Source organism: Genypterus blacodes, unplaced genomic scaffold, assembly GCF_046128005.1.
Source record: "Genypterus blacodes isolate CSIRO-AG114 ecotype Tasmania unplaced genomic scaffold, CSIRO-AGI_Gbla_v1 ptg000032l_1, whole genome shotgun sequence".
Classification (NCBI taxonomy): Eukaryota; Metazoa; Chordata; class Actinopteri; order Ophidiiformes; family Ophidiidae; genus Genypterus; species Genypterus blacodes.
The window spans coordinates 1,645,787-1,672,794 of NW_027466845.1; the positions used below are offsets into that span (position 1 = coordinate 1,645,787).

General features: G+C 47.7%; 2 protein-coding genes across 3 annotated transcripts in view; one reads left to right on the forward strand and one right to left on the reverse strand.

The window, feature by feature from the left end:
* maml2 (mastermind like transcriptional coactivator 2) overlaps positions 1-1,914 on the forward strand; it is a 34,942-nt gene extending 33,028 nt beyond the window's left edge. Inside the window, exons 3-5 of the mRNA XM_076146381.1 lie at positions 33-203; positions 297-402; positions 546-1,914. Coding sequence (XP_076002496.1) covers positions 33-203; positions 297-402; positions 546-1,363 — 1,095 coding nt within the window. The 3' untranslated portion in view covers positions 1,364-1,914. The remainder of the gene's footprint in view (positions 1-32; positions 204-296; positions 403-545) is intronic.
* Positions 1,915-3,008: 1,094 nt separating this feature from the next.
* Positions 3,009-26,675, reverse strand: yap1 (Yes1 associated transcriptional regulator). Of its 2 annotated transcripts, XM_076146122.1 has the most exons (8): positions 25,940-26,675; positions 24,126-24,361; positions 14,763-14,881; positions 14,027-14,140; positions 9,387-9,547; positions 7,751-7,881; positions 6,219-6,331; positions 3,009-6,122 (listed from the first exon to the last, which is right to left on the reverse strand). In XM_076146122.1, the coding sequence occupies exons 1-8, from the start codon at positions 26,138-26,140 to the stop codon at positions 5,887-5,889; spliced, it is 1,311 nt and encodes a 436-aa protein (XP_076002237.1). In that variant the 5' UTR covers positions 26,141-26,675; the 3' UTR covers positions 3,009-5,886. The 2 variants fall into 2 exon arrangements, with proteins under 2 accessions (XP_076002237.1, XP_076002238.1); XM_076146123.1 differs by lacking the exon at positions 14,027-14,140.
* Between the last annotated feature and the right edge of the window lie 333 nt (positions 26,676-27,008).

A 27,008-nucleotide genomic window follows, 5' to 3' on the forward strand; every position in this document is an offset into this window, starting at 1 on the left:
TTGTAACGCCGCCTCGTGTCTCTTCTTTTCAGGTTATTCCTCCCGGTCCAAGGTTGCCCACCAATGGGAACATGGGAGTCATGCCGGCCCAGTCACAGCCGCGACCTTCGCCGGTACCCAACAACCAGCAGAAAGGCTCAGCCAAAGCTCAAGCCATGCAGAGGCTCAACCAGCAACCGCACGCCATCGCCATCAACAACGCAGTGAGCAAAAGATACTTATGTGACAAAAGAGGAATGTGTTGTATTTGGAAAGTTAATCCCTAATTCTAATTTTTCTGCTCTCTGTTTCTGCAGGACAAAGACGCACACGATCAGTTCAGTCGCCATCTCACAAGACCGCCGCCTGATTACAAGCAGTCCAGAAGTATGGTGGGAGTCCAGCAAGGAAATCTGTTCACAGGTATTCAAACATGTCAGAAAGAAGGTCGTGGTGATTCTATCCCAGTAGAAGCTTTTTGGCGTTAACTGTTCAGCCTGAATGTGATTTTTATGATTTGATTGAATCGACGATAAACCTTAATCCTCTTTTTGTGATCTCTTTAGGTCAAAGTTCATCCCAGCCTACAGGCACCAGTCCTGAAAATGACCTCCAGTCCATGTCCTGTCAGCTCTCCACGGGATCCAAGATGAATCCTTTACCATCAGACCGGAGGTTTGGTATCAGAACCGACTGTCACCCGGCCGCTTGTCTCGGCCAATTCCAGCAACACAACAATCCCAACAGAATCGGACTAAATCAAAACAAACCCAGGTTCTTGGGGCCAAACACGCAGGGAAATTCATTTGGCATGAACAATGTATCCAGCATCCAGCACCCGAGAACAGCAGCGGACCTGCACTCCCCGGGGGCCGCAGGTCCGGGGCTCGGAGGCCTGATGAGTAATGTCAACATGGCGTGGGCTTCAGCCAACAAGCAGGTGGCAACCGGACTGGGAGTTAGGAGGCTACCCAACTCGCTTCAGTCTCAGGGCGCACAGAGGGACATGACCAACCATCCCTACCCGCAGAGGCACATCGGACCTCCCAACCAGGTAGCGCCAGACATGGGGATGCTCCCGCTCAACCCCAGACCCGGCCAGCCCATCATGGCGTCTCCGTCCGGGTTGGGCGGCTTGAACCAAGCGTCCCCTGAGCAGAGGGTACCGGCGGGAAACTTTGCAGATCCTGGCCCCGGCTCGAGCAGCTACCAGAGTAACCGGGCCAACCGCGTGACCTTTGACTTCCTTCCCGAAGGAGACAACACAGTTCCGGGGATCAATACAGACTCTGATTTCATAGACTCTCTGCTCAAGTCTGGCTCTGGGAATGACGACTGGATGAAAGATATTAATTTGGATGAGATTCTGGGTAGTCACTCTTGAATTTGGGTCACAGATTGCAAAAAAAAAAAGAGGTAACGTGTATATAATGTTAAAAAATGAATTTTATAAACTCATTATTTGTTATTCAAGTATATTGTATTGTTTTGTATTGTATTTACTGTGAAAGGAATGTATGTTCTGTCCTCGGTTGTTCTATTTCTGCTATGTTGACTAAGAAACCTTTGCAGTCACTGTGTTTGTGGTGCGTCTGTCCTGCTCATGTTGCCGTGCCGACCAATATAAAAACAATCGCACATCCACACTGAAAAGAAGCCATCGCTCCATCATGGTATTCCAAGTTAAGTTCTCAGATCTGTATCCACTATTTAGCATGAGATTTGGTATTTACCTTCAGATTTTCTCCATCCACACTCAAACCGGCCACGACAAAACGTTTCCTTACTTATTCCTCCAGCTTTTCCATCTGTGGTAGCTATTTGATGCCATTGAAATAATGTAATCATTTAATTTTACCATGTGATATTTAATAAATATTGGGATAGTAATGAGACATTATAATACATGTAATTAATAAACATGATTTGAATAAATTGTTGATTTTGTTGGTTCTTCTCTTATCCATAATACCCGCATTGGTTTGCAATGTGAAGCAACAACAGCAATCATCTCTAAGAGCCTACAAGAGGGCAGCACATCACTCTGCAACTGCATGACATAATGGTTCAAATCAAGGAATAAAGCCTGTACATCCCTAATGGCGTCTTGTTATGGTGAATGTAAACACAATCACGAGTGGGCTGCATTTATGTATGAACTATTAAGTGTCTAATCAAGTGATTGGAGGAGCTGCCAGCAGGTAGGCACTTATTATTCACCACTTCTGTCTTATTGTGAAATCTAGGCCGCCCATGTTTGAAGCCTCTTCATCTAAAATTAGCTGTAAAATCAACACATTTGTATTTAAAACATTATGTGTGTGTCCCGTCTCTTACGATGATGTCCAGTAATCTAGTGTTGCTTTCTTAGCGTTTTGAAGCTGTAAAGATGAGGTATTGTCTCTAAAACACCTCTCTTTATGTTTGTCTCCCCCTTCTGGTTGCTGGGAGTCCGTTCTTTTAGATATTTTAAATTTTCAGTCCACATTAAACATGTCTGCTCACTGCAAGGCACCAGTGAACGACGAACAGGAGAGGTGGCAGTTGTTTTCAACCTATATCAGAGTTTGTAAATATTCATCTTATAAATAAATGTGTAAATATTCAGCTTATCTGAAAACTAAGCGTGGTTTTCACTGAACACAGACACTCTTTGCTTTTGCAGAGTGCTGAATAAAGAAGAATACTTATTCAGCATTCTGCAAGCGCAGTTTTCCCTAAAATAATGAAAGAATAATGTATAATAAGGAGCTTTTACCTTGGATCTCAGGTTCCAAAGAGCAACTTGGGACACCAGGTGAAAGCAATTAAAGACAAGGCGGGATAGAAAACCTGGCCGGATTGGATTGGACTCCCCTAACACAGGGAGTGAAGGAAGGCCTGCATGTGGATCCTGATCCAAAGGATAAACACGGGTTTTATTTAAAAACATATAAATCCTATGTTACATGCAGTTCTTAGTAGGAGATTTGAAAAGACAAAAACATTGAAATAAATGAAAATGACATCATGACCAGACACAAAACAAATGTATCAGAAAGTATATACTTTATTTCAGGCCAATTTCAAAGTATCATATGAAGAGAGATATAATGTAACAGAATTTATTGTTCTAAAACACATGCACATATCTATAAAAAAAAATGAACAGATCATTATTGAATATAAACTCATTTCATGTGCATTTAGAAAAACTCTAAATACAAAAATCCTTTAACTTGTGTGATTAGTTCTACTGCTACAATGACAGTCAACAGCTAATACGCTCTGACAGTTACACACTAAGTAAGCATCAAATCATGCTTCCGTGACAAAATGCATCATAACGTCAAAACTCTGTAGCCGTGCAATACAAGCACTGTAGTGTACCACTCTCTTTTAAAGTCATTTTAGTTGCATTGTTCTCACCAACACTGTTTATCCATCTTAAATCCATCATCAAACACCATTTAATGATCAATAAAAATCAAAACACAAGGTTTCTCACACAATAAAAAAATGTGTTCATATTCTCTGATCTAAGCAATATTGTTCCATCAAGTTAATACTACCAATTTTTGCGCATTGGTTGGTGATATATAATCAGTGTGACATACTGCCAGGCTTCCTCAGCCAAGGGCGCGCACGGCGGTCCGAGTGTTCCAAGGTCACTGTCGTAATGCGAAAAGCGTGTGGGCCGTGATGTAAACGTACAGATGTCGAAGTCTGCGTGTGATTGTGAGCGAGCATTGTCAGTGTATCGTCTCCACCACAGTTCTTGTTCTTTCCAGAGAATGTAAACATGTGAGCGCTATAGAAAAAAGAAAAAAAAGGAAAATCACTTGCTTCTCTTTTCTAAAAAATCTCATCCTTAAATCACAGGGTTAGTCACTCAAAACTCGCCGTCTCGCCTAGAAAACAAACAAAAACAAACAAACAAAAAAGGAAAAGAAGAATCTCTGGGTTATATCTGTTAACACACAAAACCTACATCGTTTTCTCATTAGCTTATACAGTTTGTTCATACAGAGGCTGATTTACACATCATCCCGCTTCTGGAGTAAAAAAAAAAAAAAAAGAGAAAAATCCACGTTAGTGTTCATTACAAAAACATCTTTGGAATCTGCCGCGACAATTCCTGACTGAGATAATAACTGATTGTTTTCTTTATTTTTCCACGAGAAACTCTACAATCTGCGTAACTCATCGCTATCAGTCAAACCCTGGCCTTCTTACGCTGCCCCCTCCCTCTTCCCCCCTCTTAACCTGCTTCAACACGTCCCAGCTGGAGTCGTAGACGCCCCTGGTGTCAGCGCGGCGTCGCCCCACCCGAGGCCTCGAGCTCGGTTCTCCCTCCGTTTCACACATCACATCCTTTCTACGTTTAGACTGAACTCGTGAGGTTTTTGTCACCAAAGAGCAAGTTGCTTCTTTAATAGCCTCGAGATTTTGCCTTTTTTTTTGGTTAATATTTAGGAATATCTGAACATGGAGGGAAGACGGTAAAAAGCTGCATGTGATCAACAAACACACAATAACACTCATATGTAAAATTGGAGACATGGATAAAATCAGATAAATGGTTAAAATGCCAAAAACTGAGACGGTTTGTGTCGTTCTGGTTGAGTGATGTACTGACAGTCGACCCTGTTAGGAAGGTGTTAATTCATGGATGAAGAAAAAAAAACAAAAAAACAAACAAACAAAAGCAGAAAATGCCATTTGATCTAAGCTATAATACATACAGTTTGTAATATTCTAAAATAAAAGAATACTAAAAAGATAAAACCAAGAATGCATTTGTGAATTAGGCTTTGATAAGACTGAAATATAAAGATGCTAGGGTTAAAAAAAATAAAACAAAATAAAATCCCTAAATCCCGTTATAACGTGTTTATAAAACAGAAAATACACTTTTGATTATTGAACATAAGATAGAATGTGGCAGACGTTCATGAATGCAGCTTTGTACTGCTTAGCGCTGCATTACAGAAACGTGGTAATTGTTTGCGTTGCTCGTCTCTTTAAAAAAAAAGAAAAAAAATACAACTGAAGGCACTTGATCTGACAAAAAGGTTTAACTTAGACTTGCTGGCACAGCCAAGCAGCAATGAAGTAGGTCCCCAGGCTCCAACCGCCCCCCCACCCCCCATCCCCCTCCTCACCAAAGCCAACATGTCCAAACTGGGTCTCACATCACCTTTACTCCAAATCAGTATTGTTCTTTATCGCTTCAAATACATCATTTTTGGTTTTTCAGGCTCAAAGAAAGAAATCAAAAATAAAATGGAAAAACATACCAAAAAAAAAAAAAAAGGCGAGTATAAGGCAAAGCTGGTAGCAACAGTCACAAACGCGGTTAAGCAAGTTGCCGCTTCACGCTATGTTGCAAAAACAACAAATTCAAAAACAAAAAAGAGGCACCAGAGACTCCAGGTAATGATTGATGATGGCGGAGTCCTTTTTCAAAGCTCAGCTCAGAGGGGGAGACCAGGGGAAGAAGAAGAAGGAGCGGCCCCCTCCCCACCCCTCGCTCTCCAAGGTTAAAAGACGCCCTGGATTCACGGGCACGGGCCTGTGGAAGATGGGGGGGCGGGGCAGGAGGGGGGGACCCTTTGCGTAATTGTCTGTTCACGGGCCAGCCTTGAAGACACAGACAAAATAAAAGGAGATAACACACCAGGTAAAGGAACAGAGCAGAACAGTAACTGCCTCAGGAGCGTGTGGACTCGTGCGCCGAGACAGGGACAGACGTCTAGAGACCGACGTCCAGAGACAGACGTCCAGAAAGGCCTCGCTGAAATGTCTTTGTAAAAAAAGCATCTACGCATCCTTCACAGATTGGAGCAGGCAGCAGTCCAGAGGGGGGAGGGGGAGGACAGGGGGAGGGGAGTGAGGCGCTCGGCCCCGCCCCGGCCCCTGGCCGCTCTATAACCATGTCAGGAAGCTCTCCTTGTCGATCTTGGTAGCTGCCAGCACCGATTCCATGTCGTTGAGGATGTCGGAGCTCAGGGCCTCCTGCAGGCTGGGCATCAGCTCCTCGCCCTCCACCGCCATGCTCTCGCCCTCCAGGGTGCCCAGGTCCACGTCCGTCCCAGGGATGGCGTCCAGGTAATCGGGGAAGCGGCTGGGCTGGGTTGCCATGGAGGTTGGAAGCGAGTCGCCTGGGAGGGAAACAGCAAAAGACATGAGTCAGTGTCATTACATTTGACATTTAACCCAAAAAAACTTTAATTCAGTTGAGATCTGACTTGTCTCACCTGTGTCCATCTCATCCACGCTGTTGAGGAAGTCATCTGGAGTGCGAGGGACGCTGTAGCTGCTCATACTCAAGCCGCTGTCTGTGCTCTCGTCCCTGGAGTGGTAGGTCCCGCTGAGGACACACGAGAGACAAGACAGAAATCAGGATTAACATCTCCACCTTTGGTCTCAGCAGCAGAGCTTCAGACGACTCCACGGAACTTTCCCTTTCAAGCAGAGGATCTAATTGGACGATCTGACGCAGCAAAGCACACAGGCGGCCTTCTTCCTTCCTATAGCACGTTTAAGCCGCGCTGTGCCCAATCGCGATTACATGCATTTCTAAATGTAGCCTCACATGTGCTGCTGCTGCTTCACGTTAGGAGATTGTCACCGCAGATCCACAAGAAGCTACAGGAGGCGTGCGGCACATTTGTTCCCACTTGTTCTGGTCAGTGGATCAGATTTAAATGTCTGAGTTTCCATTGAACAGCAGTATGGAAACACGTTCTAGGCTGTTTGCTGACATTACAGAACAGCTCCAGCGTCAAAACTTCAAATGAAATCAGCGTAGACGAGTAGAAGCGCAAGAACCGAAGAATATTGAGGCTTTACTTCCTCCTGTGTGTTAATTCCTACATTCGCCCGCCCTTATGTGTCACTTTTAATAACTGAGACGACAAATCAACGCGACACAAACTGAAACTGAGCTTCGCTGCAACTTTGCCTCCGGGTTTGTGGAATACAGCAGGAGAAAGAAAAAAGAGCAACGATGAAAAGGGGCAACGGACAGACAAAGAGGGCGAGAGGAGACATTTGACAAGCCTATACTAATTAGCAGAGGAAAAATATGTAGGCAGAGTATGGTGGAGACGGGATGAATGAGGCTATTGTGAGAGCAGTGGAGCGGAGGGAGCGGGGGGGAGGAGGGGAGATTAGGTTGGCCTGTCTACTGACTGGACCACATGTTCTCATGGCCTGCTTGCTATTCAGCTCTTTCCTCAATTCCTCTGCTCGCTCGCAGTAAAACTGGAGTTCTCGCTGCTGCTGCTGCTACAAATCATTTCCCAGAATTCCCTTCAAGCTTTTGTGTAAATACCCCGACCGCTGCCTTTAACAGGAAACATCAGGGTGTCACATCTCGTCTCTTTATCTACTCGGGTTGTGTGAGATTTCAGTAGATGACCCAGAAAAGAAGTTTGTGGTTTTACGCATGACTTTAAAGTTTGATTTGGATTGTGATGTCCTGTATTACAGCTGTTGACCACTAGGGGTCAACATTGTGCAGAGAGCAGCTGGTGAGAATGAGTCACTGCCATGTGAAGAGGGTTAAGCCCTGAGAGCGGCCTACTGTTTTCACTACTTGAGTAACTCAGGGAGCTCGTACCAGCGCCCGAGCACAAGCAGAGGTTTGGTGGAACAGGAAGCACTATGTCTGTCTGACGAGCTGAACCAGACTGGGAACCCTCGGCACGTGCGCTGACGTCAACCGCCGCCGCCGCACGGCACGGCAGCGTTTCCTGCACTTGAGCTGCAACGGATCTCAACCGACCTGTTCAGGAATGGGTCGGAGCTGTTGGCTGTCATGGTCCGGGCGTCCTGGGCCATAGGGGAGGACACAGGATTTGGGACGCCGCCATCCTGCTCCATACTGATAGGAAGCTGATTCCTCAGAGCGAGCTCCTGGGGGAGGACAAAGCATAGAACCCATGAGCAACACAATGAACCACGCCCCTTTGACCCCACAAGCTAATTATACACAGCAGAGGCTTCGTGATAAACGTGTCAGAACGCTTCTCTGCGTCCGACACCTGGTCACTGCATAAAGTGTTCAGTCAGGGGAATCACAGCAGCTCCCAATGTGGATCCCCTCCGATTCTCCCCCCCTCCTCCTCCCAAAACCAGGAGTATCAAGTTACAGGAGAGACGGACTACAGTCGACAGAGACAATTGTTTTCTACACATGCTGCATCAGATAAGGCCGAGGAGGATGTGATGTCATGTTTGTCTTTTTCACCTCCTTCCTCGCGAGTCCTTGAACAGCGAGCGAGGGCTGAAAGGCTCGACTGGTGTCACTGGTTTGAGGGCCCCAGAGAGGAAGCTGATGGGATGTGACGTTTTGTGGGAGGAATGCGAAAACGACTGCAAAACACTCTGGCTGGTTAGTATTTGGCCTTTATTGGTTGCGGTTGAAGGAGAAATGGACACTATGTTCTCCCAGGATGAAAAGAGGAATAAAACACTTCATTAGGCCATTTTTCCCTTTCCTTTTATTTATGCTTCGGATGTATTGGCCGCGGTACTCTGAGGTGTTTCCAACAAGGCCGATCCCAGCGTCCCGTGCACATGCTGTATGTAAACAAGCTGCTTGTGATTAAAGAGGGACTGTGAGGGCTCCACGCTGTAAACAACTTTGATGGGTTTTTTTACGGCTCTAGTTGTGCGTGACTGATCCCGACCGCCACCGGGCGCGCTGCGACCCGTTCCTCACCGAGCGGGACCCCTCTGGGGCGTGGCGGGGGTTTTTGCCCCCGAGTTGAACTTCCACTGCGAGCGTAACGTTCGCACTCATGCTTTACCAATTTTCTGTAAATAGACTGAAGCCCCTTTTAATCCAAACATCTGCTATCAGCAAGAGCTTTGACTTCATGCTGGAATGTGTTTAGAATGTAGAGTCTCCTAACCCACATGAGGACAGTTCACATCCCATCCCATCCCTACGTGTACACACACACACACGGTCACTTCCTCTACTATGAGCACATGAATGGCACAGTAAAAAAAGTCAGCCCAGCACACTCATTCATAACCATAAAGCTCAGTTTCTACTGTTATGACACAGCCTTGAGTAAACTACTGAACTTGGCTGCACCTCCCTGCGTGGGCGGCGCCGTGACACATCAGCCGTCAGGAAGTGATAAAATGACCACAGATGACTCACGCGGCTTCATTGCAGGGTATGGTGACAATAAAGGCAGCATCAAAGGGCCGTTAAGATCCACCACTGTACCTACGAGCCCTGACTCACACACGCAGGGGCCAGTGCAGGGTTTGACATTACGTTTTACAACACGGCCGATTTGCTGCGCGGCATTTAAACGGCGAGAGAGGTTACACCTGTCGTATCTTGCTTTGGCAACACTTTATCATTTTTACTGTACTGTCTGTAAGTCTTGATGAGTCCTGACCTGGGGCCTCTGTCGGAGCAGCTCCTGTTGCTTCAGTCTCAGTCGTTCCTTCTCTATCTGCTGCAGTCTCATCTGGTTGTTGCCCCCCAGGACTCCAACGTGGGGGCTGGGAGGGAGCCCCTTCACCGGGGCGCTCTGGGTGATCCTCTGCTGGTTCAGGCCTACAAGAGGGAGAGAGAAGAGAGAGGAAAGTCTGTTTAAATTCAACCGTACAAAGTGGGAATACATTTGAAGCCGTGTGAGAAACTTTGCACACTGCGGCTCTAAATGTCAAAGTTGTTCTCGAACACACAGACGCGGTCCAGGGCCTCGGCTTCCCCCGGCCTGCTGCTTCCTACAAGACAGTGTGTGTGTTGTTTTGCAGTGTGTGTCCTTGACTGTGGGTTGAAAAACATCCACAGTCAGCGACTGATTTCTAGTTTCAAACTGAGATTTAGTGCTTTTACACAAACATCTGTATAAACGCTGCAGCACTTTGGATTTCCAGTACACACACACACACACACACACACACACACACATTTCACTTTTCTGAGTGTGCAACAAGACTGGCAACTATTGAGTGTAAGAGTGGAGCCAGTGCAGCAGGTTGTGTAGGGCAAGGGAAGTCCCAAAACAAGGTTTCCAGCAAGGCCGAAACAACCACTATTCCTGTAAGACCTGATCCCCTCCCACTCTCTGACTAAGACAGGCTTTGTTAGTTTGGTACATTGCATCAGTCGTGACTGATCCTCATTGTGCATTTTGTTTCCTGCTAAACAAATCACAGATTATCCCTCCAGACTGGCTGCCTTACCCCGGCCTGATGTTTCCACTTCAGTTTTGTTCTTGCATTATGAACATTGCGTGCACTTCCCAGGCCCTCGATTCAAATAGGTGGAAGCCATTACGTCCAACAAAGCAGGGAACGTGTAAACATTATGGCTCTTTTAACTTCACCTATAAGTACATTCACACAACATCGGTGTTTGTGTTGAGCAATAGCTAACTGCATATTTACAATATCAAAACAAATGTGTGCGTTAGTGTGTGCATGTGTGTGTGTGTTGTGTGCTCCCTGGGGAAATCACTGCTGCTCTTCCCTGGAGTGGGGGAGGATCTAACAAACACAACTGAAAGCAGCAGCAGCAGCTAACTGTAGCGATGTATGCATGCAAAGTAGGTCACACGTTTGTACAGAAAGAGAAGCAAATGTGCTCGACCACAAGAGGCGGAAAAGTCAGGGAGTCAGTGTGGAGCTTGTTTACTTATGTGATTCAGGCGGCGACCCACACAAAGACTTGACAGGGCTGGGATTTTCATGCAGGAGTGCTTTTCTCTGCCCACCCCGGCACCTTTCTCATCACCATTCAATCACTGTCTGTTTACACTATCTCAGTAGCTGAATGAGCTGCGGCTCAGGGCTCTCCCTGGGAAGCTCTGCAGGCCCCGCCCTGCCCTGCCTAAAGTCTACCCCACTCAACACACACACACACGCAAACAAACACACACACACAGGCAGGGGAGCCGCCTCTTCTCTCCCACACACATCAGCCGGAGCCTTAGGAGAGTGTGTTGGGTCTTATCTCTGTGAGATACTGGGCCTTTGTGGCTGGATCAGCAGCACCATTAGCTGTTCCCAAGGCAGAGAGGTGCTGCGCTAAGGCCATGTCAGCGACTCCATCTGACGCAATCAAAGCGAGGAAGAGGACGCATGTGGACAGAGATCCACACGTTACGGACCGGACCGCAGAGTCAAGGCCTCACTCGCTGACCATACAGCTAACGGCAAGCAATCAAGCTGGCGTTACGGGTGGGAAATATGCACAAACAATGAGCCGAGCGTATCGGAGACACGGGAATTACATCTGTGGGGGGGAGATAGGAGGGAAGGACAGGTTCAGTTCAGGGCCAGAGCGATAGCATGAAACCAGACGAGACCAGGCTGAGGAGCCAGCAGGAAGGGGAAGGCTCAGTGTGTGTGTGTGTGTAGGAATGGGGGGGTGAAATCAGCGTATACGGGTGTTGATAGGTGGTGGGCCCAGGAGATAAGGGACAAGTTAATGCCGTCTGCCTTTTGTCTTCTTCACGCAGTCCTGCAACACTGCGACACAAAACCTTATCAGGTCCATCAGCTGCAGGCGCGTTACAGCAGGAGATGACCCGGGGCAGGTAGAGGGGGCGGAGCTAGAGGCCAGGGCGTGCCAGCTGTGGGAAGTCCTGTATGTGGCCAGGGCACAGCACCTTTGAAGGCTCGCCCAGTCAATATTTACCTGCTCTCCATTAAACGGGTCGGACAGAAGAAGAAGGTGTTGTGTTTGTGCCGCGGCGATAAGCTGCTGGAGAAAAGAGTCTGGATACAATACAAACATTGTTTTGTGGTGTTGTACTCCTGCGAGGTTTGGGTTAAGTCTCCAGGCTGACCAGGCTCTGCAGGGGAGGGAGGTGGGAAAAAACCAGCGCACGGGAGCCCAGTTGGGAATTCTGTGCACTATATTCCCGATTTCCCTTTCCATTCGTGCGGCACAAATATAGACACAGAAATGGGTTTTCCATTTCAATAACTCCTCTGAAACCCACTTGGAAGCTGCCACACTGCTGCAGAGTCACTACAAGAAGCACTCGCCAACGTTTTCTGGTGAATCGTCACGACAACGGAGGGAGAAAAACATCACCTGACAGATGATGTGACAAATTGCCTTACATGAAGGTTTTATAGGGATGACGTCACATAACCAGAGGACGGGGAGGAGCGTTTAGGAGCCTGTGAGACACCTCAGAGTGCGTTTCCTCCTCCACCTCCTCCTCCTCGCCGCCCCCCGCAGCATGTACGGAAAACAACACATCCACGTCGGCCAACCCCTCTCTGAACCCAGCACCTCCTCGGATCTTAAAGGGGGGAAACGCACGCATGCTTATCCTGTCGGCATTTTCCCTCTGTTCCTCCGTTCGCCCCTGCTCTCGCCTCTCCTCTCCTCTCCTCTCTCCCCCCCCCCCCTCCACCTTCCCCTCTCTCACATTGGAGTTCTTTGACTGAAAAGGTCTGGAACAGATTAAGAGTTGGACCGCAGAATAAAGAGGCCTGGCAGAGATTCAAGTCTGTCTGGAGCTAGGAGCAGAATGGGGCTGCGCCTGCTCTGGGCCTCACGCAGGGGGGGAGGGAGAGAGAGAGGGAGGGGGCCAGGGGGGGCGAGGCAGCCGGCAGCAGCCCTCAGCTGAAGGCGCTGCTGCTTTTCTTCTCAAAGCTCAAATTAGCCTCCATTATCAAAGCAGCTGGCTTATGCTTGGAGACCTACATAGCAGCGGCGTTTAAGGTTCCCAAAGCAGATGAGTTCATCCCGATAAATGTGGGAGAAATTAACCAAACGGCTCGGGAGAATCGCGTGACGCTTTCTGCCGTTCCAAGACGAGAGCGCCGACACCTTTATAAACATGGCAGAGGAAGAGGAGGGGAGAAGAAAAGGCTACAAATGTGAGCAACAAGTAGAGCCAAAAATGACAGAATGATGGTGTGAGGGGACGTAATGAGTTAACTTGTTCTCTCTCTCTCTCTCTCTCTCCCCCTCCATCGCCCGCTCTCAGAGGCCCAGCAGGCCTGTGTGTTCAAGACTTATAAATCTTCAAAGAGCCGCCGCCGTCTCTTCCCAGCTGCCTGCTCGCTCCCCTTACAACTCTGTTTTGCGCTTTCCTGGCCGCGGCTACAGAGAACCTGCCCTATAAGTACCTCGGCTGGATAACAATAACACTAAAATTAAACAAGATAAAAGACCCACGCACTTGTTTACACATGTAACCGGGCGAACTCAGGGGGGCTGAGGGCGGTGTTGTGATGGAGGGGACGGCACTTCCAGTGTAAATGAGTCAGAGTGACATAAGCGAGCACCTCCGTCTCTGGAAGTCTTCCAGGGAGGATTAGCTCATTCCCGTGGCCGGAGAAAGTCTCACCGCGTCTACCTGGATGTGTCAATTCGCTCCCAAACTGTCTCCGACTTTGGCTCGGGCCTCTGGAGTTAACGGCCGACTCAGCTGTTGTTGAAAACACCAAAATGGCTGACAAAAGATGAGGTGTTGTTTTTTTTCCCCGACACCCACACCACCCACTGACCCTAGGGTGTGTGTGGGTGTGTGTGTGTGTGAGGGGAGGGGGGGTCAACGACAATATGAACACTACCTCCAAAACAATGTAGTGGGACTGCTTCACACACTTTTACTGATTAACCCAAGTTAATCAACAACAAAATGAGAAGTGAAACTGAAACTGTGATACCTGTTAATATCCCCACAAACACACTCAAAACACACAGATTTCCACTCAACAAGCTCTCCACTCTGCTGAAGTTTAAGTTTGTGCCGTTTGTCCCGTTTTTAGGATTAAAAACGTTTAGTATCGACATTTGTAAAAGGTAGAAACAAAGAAGAACGATTAAGACGCGTTTGTTGTCTGTCTGTCTGTGATTCTGCACTCTGGTTTAGTTTGAGTTTTAGTGATGTCATCGTTATGGCCAGAAAGCAGCAAATAGGTTGGTGAGTTAAGATGTTACAGAGACCAATCAGGATTAAGGGGAAACCACGAACGTAAGACCCAGTTTGTAAGGAAGTAGAAATTTAGAGTATAGGTTTTGTCATGTAAGTAAAAATCTCTTCTTAAAGCAAAAACTCACCATAGCGTGGGTCAAGTCGTGGGTCCAGCCAGGAGGTGGTCTTGTTTTTGTGGTTAATGTAGTAAATTTCCCCTTCTGCTGTAATGGCTTGTTCCCAGCCCTCAGGGATAGGACCTGAGTGAGGACAGGCAGACAGACATACGGTTGTAAAGAGGGACTGACTCGTTTTTATAATTGAGGTTTATTGTGGAGTTATGTAGCAGTAAACAAAGCTTTGATTTGTAGTTAGGGTTTTTGAAAATGACGCAATCTGAGTGTTTAAGTGCCTCTGATAGACGCGCAGCAATGACAGAAGCCATCTTTCAGTAAGTAAAACCCTAAAATCTTGATTAAATCGGCTTTAATTTGAGATTTAGTTTTTTTGACTGGTTGCCAGCTGGAGCAGAGCTGATCTGATACGACAAAGCTTCCTGGCTCAACTCTACAACCTGCGAGTCAGGGAGCTCCCAAACATGTCAGACAGGACCTGTCACGTTCTGCCTCACTCTTACTTCACCTCGGGCGAATTCCAACAGCGCGGACAGAGCTGAGGAGCATTGAGTATCGGCGACATGTAAGAACTAGACTAGGCTGCTCCTGACTTCTGCCTTTTATGAGAAAGTCAGAAATCGAGGATCCAATATCAAACTGGGAAGAATTTCAGTGCATTTTTTGGGGGGGTTTGTTGGGGTGGGGAGGGGGGGGGGGAGTTTGAATGCTGCTGCAGATCTGTTGTTGTTTTTCACTGTATACACACCACTGGATGGGTTCATTAGGTTCTGTTGTTGGACTGGCACAGTACTGGGCGGGGTGGCCTGGTTCATCTGGAGCAGAGCCTTGCGAGGATCCTGCCAAGTGGTGGTCTGATCGAGGTGGCTGCGGAGAGAGCAGACAGTGCATAATGAATGCGAAGGAAATGCAGCACAGAACGCTTTCCAAGACAGCGGAGGAGCCATGTCAGTGTGTGTGTGAGAGAGAGAAAGAGAGAGAGAGAGAAAGAGAGAGAGAAAGAGAGAGACGGTCACATGCACCAGCTGATGACTCACAGCAGATTCAACAAGCTCTTGGGTGAAAACACTGAAGCTGAGCCCGGCTTTCCGTAAACGATGACTATCGGCGGAAGCAGTGCTCAGTTCTGTCTATTTGGAGCCGGTTTGAACCCACAGTTCAATATACACACATTGACCACAAACACCTGTAACATATAACACACGCCATGGAATAAATCCTGTATTTGCGAGTGTGTAACGTTTGGTTTTGGGTCGTGACTGTTGGTGTTTTTCCACTGCTTGTTTCCGATCAAAGGGAGGACGGATGAGGACACAATCATCGCAGTCTCACTCCTTTAATAACATCATACAGGATCTAAAGCAGGACCAGCAGCTTCTCACTCCTTTAATAACATCATACAGGTTATTAAGCAGGACCAGCAGCTCCTCTCAATCAGGATGTTTCACTTTGCAAACATCATCACAATCCGCTGCACTGTATTCCTGTTAAGAAAACTCAACTTTTCATTCCTGTTGCAACGTTCTCTGTGGTCTGTTTCAACAAAGTGAAACTCAACTAAAGGCTCTTCTTTGTTTTGATTTAGGAACCAGGAAAGATTTCAGGATTCAGGACAACAAATGCCATATTTTTGCACGCAGCGAAACATAAACAGCAAAGCTTCAAAGATTTGGTGCTTGAATGAAATCAAAGTAATGAAAATAAAGCAACATGTGCGTTCAGGTGTAGAGCTCAGCAGCTTGCTCTCACTCCGCCTGTGGTTGGCTTGCAAAACAACTATTGTAACGTCAAACAATGTTGCTCCATCTATTTTATGGCTTGTCTCTGCCAGGACAGGAGTGAGTGTGTGTGTGTGTGTGTGTGTGAGTGTGTGTGTGTGGGGTGTGTGTGGGGGGAGGGGAGGGGAGGGGACATTGTGCTGCATTCTGTGAAGGCATTGATAATTAGTGCTTTGTTGGTACTTGTTGCTTGATTAAGATGGAAAGCTAATACAGGAAGCCCTCCTCTCCCGAGCAGGACCCTCTCTATTGAGGGAGGGTCAGTCCCAGGGCTCAACGCAGGGGGTCCTTTTTCCTGGAAGCAGCTCGGACACTGTGGAGTGTCAGGGGCTTTAACAATCTGGCGCCACATTTACAAAGCTTTCACCTGCTTGACAAAGGCACAGACTGAGCTACGACCTAAAACCCCACTATTCACTTGTTCTTTTTTTTTTTAACCATTCCATTTGAGAGAGACACCCCCCCCCCCCCCCCCTTCACTTCATACAAACAAGCACCAAACTGCAGCAGCTTGTTTACGGAAAACACACGACTTTTGCATTTACATCTCAATCCTTCGCACACGGCCATGAAATTTGACAAATCAGAAGTGGAGCTTGTTTTGACCCTGAGCAGGCGGCGGCCGGCAGCCGTCTCTCCACTCTGGCCTATAATAATCACGTCCTGACCACTCCGCCCGCTGGTATCCTTTACAATTTGCCGTTAATTCGATCCCGGGGCGCCATTAGCTCAGATTTTGGAACAGCTGGGTGAGGAGAGAGAGATAGGGAGAGGGAGAGAGAGAGCGACACAGAGCGTTTCTCTTGGCCTCTGCGGTAATCCCAGCCTGCCTGTCTGCTCTGCTCTCTATCCCAGGCCAGAGAGCGAGAGGGCCTGACTCAGCAGTCCCCCCCTCCACCCCCTCTACCCCGCCCCACACAACCCCACCACCAACACCCCCACCCCCCTCACAATGCAACCCATTTTGAAGCCCCCTCTTGTTTATGCTTTACTGATCAAAGGAGCTGCCAAATCCCCAACCAAACCCTCCCCCAGCCCTCACACACACACACACACACACACACACACACACACACACACACACACACACACACACACACACACACACACACACACACACACACCACAAACCCCAGCAAAATAGCTGTAACTGCTCAGACTGGAGGGGCCCCTTCAGAAAGAGGGGTCACAGGGAGTGGGGTGAGACGAGCAAAAGAAAAGAGAGAGAAAAAAAAAGAAAAAAAGAGGAGTGAAAGAGGGGAAAAAAAACAACTACGGAAGCAATTCCTCGGAATTCCATTGGCTGCGTGAGTTGCTGTGGTCCTGTTACACTGCGAGCGCCCTGCCCCCCCCCAAAAAAGCCCCCCCCTCCTCTCTCTGCTGCCTCTTTTCCCACTCTGGAAACTATGACATTTATTATAGAGGGGAAGGAAGAACAGGGGAGGAGGCAGCGCTCCGGGATCAGGGAGGAGGGCTTATCGTAAATGAGAGGCCTGCACATCCTGGTACACCAATGCAGAGCAGAGACACGCTGCCATTACACGGCGGCAGAGGAGCTTTGCAAATCTGTGACTTAAGTACAACCAGGACGGCCGCAATGTAAAAAAAATACTGATTTATACTCAACAACATGGGGGGAAACTTAGTTGATCCACTTTAGGGATGAAGTAGAAACCATAAAGTCTTTTTGGGAGTGAAGTGATTTGGGTTTACTTCCATCAAACTCCTCAGATAACCAAACTGCATCACACTGTCTCATCAAGCCAAAACAACGCAGAGATACCAGCCTTTTATCTGATAACGCCAAAATCTTAGGATCTGTTTATCTGCAACGCAACGAGTCACTGAAGATGAGAAGTGGAACACAAGTGCGTAGTCACTCCTAATGGAAGTACAAGTATGTCCAAATTAGACTTATTATGAGGACAGAACTCGCAGAACTTTAATATTCACGTCACGCCCGAGCGGATCGCAGTTCCAGTAGGTCACAGTTTGTTTTTAGTACAGATGAAAATACAAATATTGGATTCCTCTATTGGCTTCTTCTACCTTTAGTGACCCTGATAAATGAAAACCAGAGCCTGAGAGGAGAGAACACAGATAAGATCCACACATTGTGAAAGCCCAAACTCAGAGCTGCACTATTCTTCAACGTTGACAATTAAGAGCCTCTATGTGAGCGGGTAAATGAGTCACCAGGCGGCTGTAACTCATCACCGCGTTTGAAAACTAAACGATAATCCATTCAACCCGACCAAACCGGAGCCCTGAGCCCTATATGGCTCAAAGCGATACAGCGCTTCCTGCGGGCCCGACATAAAACAAAACAATGTCACGGCAACTGTTGGGGCGGCTGGAGGCCACCAGTTGCTGTCAGGAATTGCTGATGATCTGCGACCTCCACAGTCACAACTGCTCGGTGTTGTCTTTACATGTCTGTCACACTAGGGCAAGCTCAGCAGGGCGGCCGCTCCCCAACCACCGCCGCCCCCTCGCCCTCCCTCCCTCCCTCCCTCCCCCGAAGCCCTTTTCCCCCCGGGGGCAGAGCAGCGGATGCTCAGAAAACCGGCTGTGGCTCAACCCGCGGCCGCACTAATGCAGTTTGGAGATTTGTACGTGGTTTAGTGCGCTGAAAGTGTTCAGGCTGGTTTTTTCGGAGCGTTTCTTGTGTTGAGCTGTGACACGCCGGAAGAGTTGAGGACTCTTCGGTTCCCATGTTTACTCCTTTTTTACCATTTCTACAAATATGAAGCAAAGTATGAAACATGAAAACATAGTTAGACTTCCTCTCATAATGTCTGCTGACATATTTTGGTAGCTTAGTATGAACAAAAGCCCCCATTTTCAGATTTAGCACCATGATTGCAGATATGTTATCACCCTGAGAGACTACAACCTCATCATTACCCCCTATAGGATAAGTGTCCGTGTTGGGAAAGCTGCGGCTCAAACGCGACCCAGGACGGAGCGTCACGCCTGCGGGGCCTGGGCGAGCTGGTTTTCTGCTCAGGCTGTCATTACGGCCCGCCTGTGGCTTAGGCGAAGCACAGAGTGGGACTCTTTTTCCACACAGGCACTTCAACATCTCCTTGACTGATGGCCCAATTATCAAGGTGGCGTTTATTGTGTCTGTGTTATTTATAATGTCTCTCACCGAGGGAGAGGGAGGCAGGCTCTTCGCGTAAGGGCTATGACTTCACAGAAATGATTCGCCACACACACACACACACACACACACCGGCACACAGACACACAGCTGATCATGGGAACTGCTCCCTTGTTTTTATTCTAAGGAAACGGAGTCGTCCATCAGCGGCTGGGTGCAGGTTTCATTGAAACTCCTGCCACAGAGAGAAAAGAACATCTCAGCAAAGACTGAAAGGGACCGAAGTGAAGAAATCCCAATGAGTCACTTGTTGTTTCACAAATTACAGCACAATGACAAACTTCCCGACACACACACGTACACACACACGTACACAGGCCCTGTTTACACTAGTGAAACCTGTGGCATTCACATCTGGCTTTGAGCAGAATGTTCCAGCCATAAATAGGTCAGTTCTGGTATCAATGTCTCCAAGTTCGGCTGCGATCCGTGCCAAACCCGGAGGATCAAAGCGAGATCGGAGTCCAGGTTGAGCGTTTATCGATCTCGCTCCAAAGCCAGATGTCAAGAGCTGAGGAGTAAAAAAAAAAGAAAAAGAAAAAGAGGAGTGGAAGTATGCGGAGTGCAGCTATGATGAAACACGCCTCACAGCTGAGTTGTCAAATGTTAAAAATGGGATCCTCGGGCCACAGCGGCTCCACCCAGGGAGTGTACGCATGGGAGGTGGCTGAGGGCGGCTGACTGCAGAGTGCACGCACCAAGCACCGAGGGAGGCCAGATCTAATCAGGCTCCCAAGATAAGGGTGACCACCTCTGCTCTGGTCCACCGGGGATGCCTGGCTGCCCCTCTATCAGCAGGACATCATCAAGAGAGATTACCGGGCCAACCTTCTGACCCTATTGTGGGTTTAGGTTTCCCTTTGAAGGAGGGTTTGTATCGCCGCATTTTCCTAACGAAGCAACTAATTCACAAAGCGTCGGTGTTACTCACGAGGTTTAGCTTGACCGCCGCTCCTTTTCAAAAGCTGGTGCCATTTTGAGAGTGCTTTGTTCTCACTCAGCTCCCAAAGCTTTAAGGTGGAGATAACCTCCACTTAGATGTGAAAACGGATTTGAGGACATTTGCAGAACTGTTGCAGCAACATAATCATTGTTTTAAGTCGTAATACCCTTAAATAAGTTGCCAGAGACAATCCAATGTTTAGCTGCCATGGATCCGTAGGAGTTGAGCAGTTCTGGAAAGTCTGGACCCCACCTGAGAGGGTCCGGCACTGAATGAAGACAGATACTACATCTCTGTGGAGATGCCCCCAGTGACAGTGGAGGCATTGATGTCTGGGACAGAGGTGTTACATCAAGGCTTTGGTAAACACCAGCCTGACTTTCTCACAGTCCCATTTGTGTACTGAGCTGACAGGCCCCAGTTGAACAGGAAGGCTCTTGTCTGTGTGTGGTCAATAAACCAAAAGTTTGTCAAACACAAAGTTGCTCCAAATGAGGGCTTCACACAGACTTACTGCACTGCTGTCTTCCCAGCACCATTTGTGACCGACCTGCTGCGGTGTAAAGGGGACGCACGGTGCTTCCCTCTTATTTTTACAGCGAATTAACAAATGCAATGTTTACCGAAGATTCAACATTGACGACGGGCGCAACACTACTTTGAGTAAATATATCGGAAGATCACAGCAATGGATTTAAGCCAGTAGAGATACTTGATGTGTCTGTTTACATGGACTAATCTTACTAAGGTACAATCCTATACCAGCAATCTAAACAAAATCAGAGTCCAAATCAGCACAGTGCACATGTCTGACTGCACACAGGCAGAGATCCAAGCTCCCGCCCGGATGGTTTCTGTTCTAATAAGGGGTCTCTTTCACTTATATTTGGTGCAACAGATGTTCAGGAAGCCGCGTATAATGTATAACCCAGGCTAGGCTAGTTATCTGTGTTTAGAGCTGGTGGTTACCATGGGGGCGCAACTTTATGGAATCACTGCACAGAGAAAACAGAGGAGGAATACATAGCATGGTGTGAAACAAGAGGAATGGAAGTCAAATTAGGTCCCAACGGATACAAACGCCATGAAAGATGAATCATTCCGGTCTGTCGTTGTGCCGCTCTGCTTGTGGGAAACCAAACTCATCCAAACAGTTTAAAAACCAATCGAGAAAAGACAAAAGTGTCCATCATCAAATGTCCCTACCTGGCCCTGGGGGCAGACAATAGCCGCCCCCCACCCGCCCCCCCCAAAGCTTTCTCAGCTTAGGCCCGACTTCCCACGGACTAAAAGCTCATTCAAAGCTGCATTTAATAAGCGCCCGGAAACGGTGATTACCCCTCCTAGTTCACTGGTGTGTCTAAATTAGAAACCTTCATTAGTTTATGACCCAGCCCAGAGAGAGAGACCCGGCCCTGCCCCCCATCCCTGCACCAAGCAAGGTGACCCAACCTCCCTGCCCCTCTGGTCATAAATCAAAGGCCACGGCAAACTGCTGGAAGAAAGAGGAGGAAAGATCAACAGACTTTGTTGACATTCTCCCGGTTCTTCTGCCGGGCTTAAGGTTTTTGTTTTTAAATGCGGCAGGAGGCAGGATCAGGCTCGTATCTGACTTCTATCTCCCATTTCACAGCCATCACCGCTGCCTCGCTGATACTCGGGTCAATGATTAATGAGAATCTGCGCCCACGTCCGAGACAAAAGTTGAACATTTAAAAAAAAAGGTGCAAAGAACAGGGTGATACTTGAAAGAGAGCCATGGCCCTCGCTGACCACCATCTTTAAACTTCATCTCAGCCATTTGTCTATTTTTGGAAGGCTCACATGAGTCTCAACAGGCCCGTGGTCTGCATAAAGATCACTGTTTCACTGCGGGGACAAAGGGAGGGCCGGAGTTTCTTTTGGCCCCTCTTCTAGTCATCTCCACATGGCTGCCATTTAACTCCATTGACACAAAAGAGGCACCATCCCAGCGCCACGGCTCCATTCATTCCTAAAAACGGAGCCTTGCTTTAAAGGGAGAGGGACGCTGGCATCCGCTGGAGCTGCCGTGACTCACTCAGGCTGTTCTGGTCGGCGCCGTGCGAATGTTATAATCGCGTACTAAGCAACAGCGGAGGAGGGGGAGAGAGAGAGAGAGAGGGGGACTGTGCAAAGCTCTCGCTCGCCCTGGGTTAATATATCTAAGAAAGGACGACGGCGGTCACCTGAGTGAAATGTGAGCTTTGTCTCGGCGCTGTTGGCCGGTGACTGACACCCCACCCCCACCCACACACACACACACTCTCTCCCTGTGCAGCACTTCTGTGTCAGCCTACCCCTGTTTATAAATAGGGGAGTGTCTTTTCCAGCAGCTCTGCAGAAGCTGCCTTTATTTCAGATCCAATGACTCCTAACTTTGATCTGCGGCCTACGGATGTTTCCTCGAAGTTTCCCTCCGCTGTAACGCTCTGGTGTATCTGTGTGTAATGTGTGTGTAATCTGTGTGTATCCGTGTGGTCATTCCCTCCCTGCTGTCTTGTTTGGTTGTAACAGAGAAAAGCTCATGGCAACTGCTCAATCTATATATAACTGGTCAGAAACACACTATAGCTACAAACAGCAAAGTGAGTAGTAACTTGACAGTCAACAAGATTGATCCGTGTTTCCCAAACTTTTTCAAACTTTTTATTTTGTTGACAGGATTGCCTCATTGTCTGGAAGGACATGAGATCAGTGTGTTTCTAAACAATTGCAGTGATCCTGAGAGAGCCTTTGAGAATAGCTTTGCTCTCAATCTCCTGCCCCCCCCCTCCTCTTGTCCTTTGTACGATTTCAGAAGAACCTCCTCAAAATGGACCAGATGTTCTCCAGATGTGAGACCTTCAAACATCTGGTGCCGAAAAGCTCTTTCTTTTAATGGCAGCCGGTTGGAGTGCTATGGTGTCTGCTCGGCCCGCAGCGGTCAGCGAGACGCACTTCAGCCTGCGTTTTGTTTTGGTGAAGGCGCAGGAATGAAGGTTTTTTGCTGGAAACGAACCGCCGGCACATTTCATAAACTTTGGAACGTTTCATAAAGAGCGGATTATCTTCACATAAATTGTTGACGAGCGCGTCACTTTTTATGAATAATTCAAAGAGCTGCGAGAACAAATGCCCATCTCTTCCCAGAAGTGCAGAGACTGAAAGCATTGAACAAGCCGCTAACACGTAAGAACAAAGTATTAAAACCAAACTTTTGCTCGCCGCAGAGACAAGCGCAACCCCCGGTAATCGGCCCAGATGGTCTCCGGCGGACCCGCTACCTGCTATTTGAAAAGTTGACTGTGAATCAGTGGCGTGGAAGAGATCTGCCGCTCAGGAGATGAGTTTTGCAGAGCTGTATGTCCTTTGCAGTCTGGGGCAGCTACAGAGCTTCATTGTCTCTACTGAAACCTGAGCCCAAGAAAAAGGAACACTAAATACAGCAGCAGTCCCTCAAAAGAGTCCTCTTGTTTGCAGGGGCCACCAAATTTAATAACCTACAATTTAAGTATTGCAATTGTCTTGTTTTGGAGCACACTGGCCGCCATTGTGCACTGTAGCAGATATGCATAATGATTGTCAGCATAAAGATACACACTGAACAGGGCCGGAGTATTTACATGCAGCCTCCAGACCACCACCCTCTCTCTCTCTCTCTCTCTCTCCCCCTCTCTCTCTCTCTGCTGTACTGGACTGGACCTGGTCTTGGTCATTATGAGATGTTGACTCAACATTTCACTTTCCATCAACAAACTTCAATTAACTCCCCATGTATTGAAGTGTGTGTGAGCTTCTCAAAGTTCTGTCAATAGATCTGTCACAACAGCACACACACACAGACACACAGTGAGAGGTTTGACTTTTGGGAGCACTGTATGCGGTTTGTTGCCAGGTTTGTCCTTGTTCCTGGTCGTAACCATGTAGGTATGAACCCCTGTGAACCTCCTGTCACTGGTAATACAATGTATCTTCTCTTGGTTACAAACTACGCGATAACAAAAAGTAACTGAGATTCAAATTGGTTAAATTTGGTGAAAGAATAGGACTTACGAAACATTACCACAATCCTTGAACAACTTTTTACATTTACTCTGATCTTATAAAGTCAGAAAAGGAATTGAAAAGTAGAATGTGGTTGTCTTTAGGACGCAAATTCAAAACAATCATCAATTCATTTTAGGTAAACTTTCATTGATGTATGGAAACAGTGCTGACACTTACTTGAGAAAGTATCGCTGACCGGAGGTGGTTTTGGCCATTTCCCACCCGGGGGGCAGGGGCACGTCGTCAGGGATCTCATAAGAGGACTGACGGAGGTGCTGAGGGGAGGCACCTGCTGAGGCCATGCCAGACAGGGAGCCCGGGGACACGGCTCCCAACTGCAGGGAGGCCGGGGACGAGTGTGCGCGGACGTGATGGGGGGTGAGGGTTCCGCCGGTCCCGGCGTCAGTGCTGGCCTGTGATGTGGGCGGAAGACAGAGAGGAGATGTCAGACTGGCGGCGGGAATGCAATTCAAAAACAGCAAGGAGGTCTTTTAATTGAACCTGCCGACACAATAGAAATTGTTCTCCGGCTGAGTTGAGTTAAATTTGTTCAAGTGTCTCTCGTGAACAAATGGAGTCACCAGTGTGTTCATGGGAATCCACTGCATTCCAATACATCACAATACATCATGTCCCACCATGGCTAAACTTTGGAGTCTATTGAAATTTCTCAGGCTTTAGTTTTTCATTGTCATGCCCCCTAGATATGTGTAAGCAGGTGTGGATAAAACATTAAAAACAATTATTAATAGAGCTCAAAGCTCAAAAACATCAACATAGAGCCCAGCCTGAATGAACTCCTCACTGACAACAGAGTGAACTTCACTGAGGCAGGAGTCACCTCAGTGTTGCTGTACTGGATTGTTTACCTCATAAATCTGTAACTCAGTTGAGTTATTATACTACAAGAACGCTTATTTGCTCTGAAATGACGCAAACAAACGTCAAAAACTACAAGCTTTAACAAAACCAGAAACACTACTGGAGATTTAATCACCAATACATAGTAAGTAAAGTCACAATAAACACACTAATGAGTTACACTGAAGGATTGAAATCAGTACAGAACTCACACTAAGAGGATAAAGTACTATTAGAGGATTTTGTTTATGTCATGGAAAACACAACACAAGGCCTAATTAGTTCAAAGAATTAAGAATACATAATGTGGAATATTTTATAATACTATTTATGAGTTCAATGACCTCATAATAAGCGTATTATGTGTATATATGCAGTCGTGGTTTGGGTGGGTGGGGGTGTGGGGGTCCCGGGGCGCAGACTCAGTCACTTTCTGCCGCTGACCAACACTGCGCATGCTCAGTAATGGCAAAACTCCCCGAGAGGGAGAGCGAGAGACCACAAGCAACAGTTGTGAGGGGCGAGGAGGGGGGAGGGGAGGGGGGGTTGATGAATTCAGCCATCATATGATTCTCTGATTTCAAAGCTTTCTGACACACAAAACTTACTGATGAAACAAAGATCACACACTAAGTTGGACTACAATGTGAATAAAAGTGAATTTAAGTCGAACTAAACACAAACACACACAGATATGAGTTCAGTCAGAAGTTGTTGTTTTCTTCTATGACAACTCTTCTTCGCTCTAATCATCATCATCATCTTTTGTGATTGTTGTGATGAACATGAACGCAGCACGACCGGGGCCGAACACAAACATTGTGGTTGTGGTTTTTTTTTGGACTCTTATTTACTTTTACGCACAAGCTCATGTTTACTGCTTTACTCCCACTAGAACTCCTGGGAAAGCTCTTATTAAATACATGATACTGAACAGTGACATGCTTATGGGTCGACAGAACTGAGCCAAATAGTGTTGAACGTTACTTATATCGTAGAAGTAAGTAGTTGTTTTGAAAGTAGGAGAGAGTCTCCATAAGCCCCCTGTGCAGTTACGCACAGAAGGCCCGAGTCCCAGCAGGAACGGGCCTTCAGCTCGGCGGAGGTTCGTGGAGACAGGACGGGCTTACTTGTCTGGAGTGGGACTTTGGTTCTGGGGGTTTGAAGAAGGAGTCTGGCAGCTTCCTCATCCTCATGGGTACGCAGGGGGGCACGATGGTGTTTTTCGGGTTCATCACGGCGTTGAAAAGCGCCTCCAGGTCCGTCTCCGAGTCGCCCCGTACATGGACGATCTGGTGTCCGGCAGGAGGGTTGTGCTGGCTCGGATCCATTGGGCCGGTTACAGAGTCTTGCAAACTTCAACCCGAAAATGTCGCGTAAAGTGAGACGCGCAAAAATGTTGGGATTTGAAAGCCCGATCCCGAAGTTTTTACGCAGCAGGAAATCTGGATATCTCGACGTCAAATCAGTAAAAGTTTTCCCGAGTCATTCTAAAGTTTGAGATCGGGACACTTCAGTCGCTTCCAAAGTGTGTTAGCTGTCGAAATCAGCGGCCGGAGACGGAGTTTTCCTGTAGTTTCTTGCTGGCATACTTATGAATGTAACAAAGCGCATATCTACTCCACACTGGAATCTGTGTTGTAGTCCGGCCCCAACTTTCCAAAAAGAAAAAAAACGCAGACGCAGCCACAAAAAAAACGCTAAAAAGCCCACAAGCGATCGGCTGGAAAAGTCCACCGTTCGGCTTTTAGCGCCAAAGTTCGGCCCGTTAACGGATCCGCTCACCGCGAACTTTCATCGCGCAGCGCACAAATCTCCGCAACTCACTTTGGAGGAGGAAAAAAAAAAGTTGAGCGTTCCGCGAGTCTAAACTTTGGGCAGGACATCAAACTTTATGACTCATGGGGCCGTCTGCTTCCAGGGGCGGAGCTTGGCTTTAATTGGGACAAGAGTGTTTAAAGGTACAGGCGGTGTGGCCCGGGGGTCCCGAGGGGGGCCGGGGCGGGGGAGGGGGGGGGGGGGGGGGGGGGGGGGGACATGCGTGCTGAGGTCCCACATAAGGACAACACACACATACACACACACAAGAACAGACGACAACAAGTGGTCATGGACCTTTAATTGATTTACCTCAGAGTTTGTGTGTGTGTGTTAGACTTTCTGCTGTATGAGTGTGTGACAATGTAAACAACACAGCTG

Bases quoted from the DNA above. Each gene is read 5' to 3' on its own strand.
- yap1 (XM_076146122.1), bottom strand. From the start codon at position 26,140: ATGGATCCGAGCCAGCACAACCCTCCTGCCGGACACCAGATCGTCCAT. The intron at 9,548-14,026 runs GTGAGTTTTTGC...TCCCTCTTGTAG, and splicing joins ACGACTTGACCCACGCTATG to GCCTGAACCAGCAGAGGATC. The intron at 6,332-7,750 runs GTCGGTTGAGAT...GTGTGTCCTCAG, and splicing joins TCCGACCCATTCCTGAACAG to CGGGACCTACCACTCCAGGG.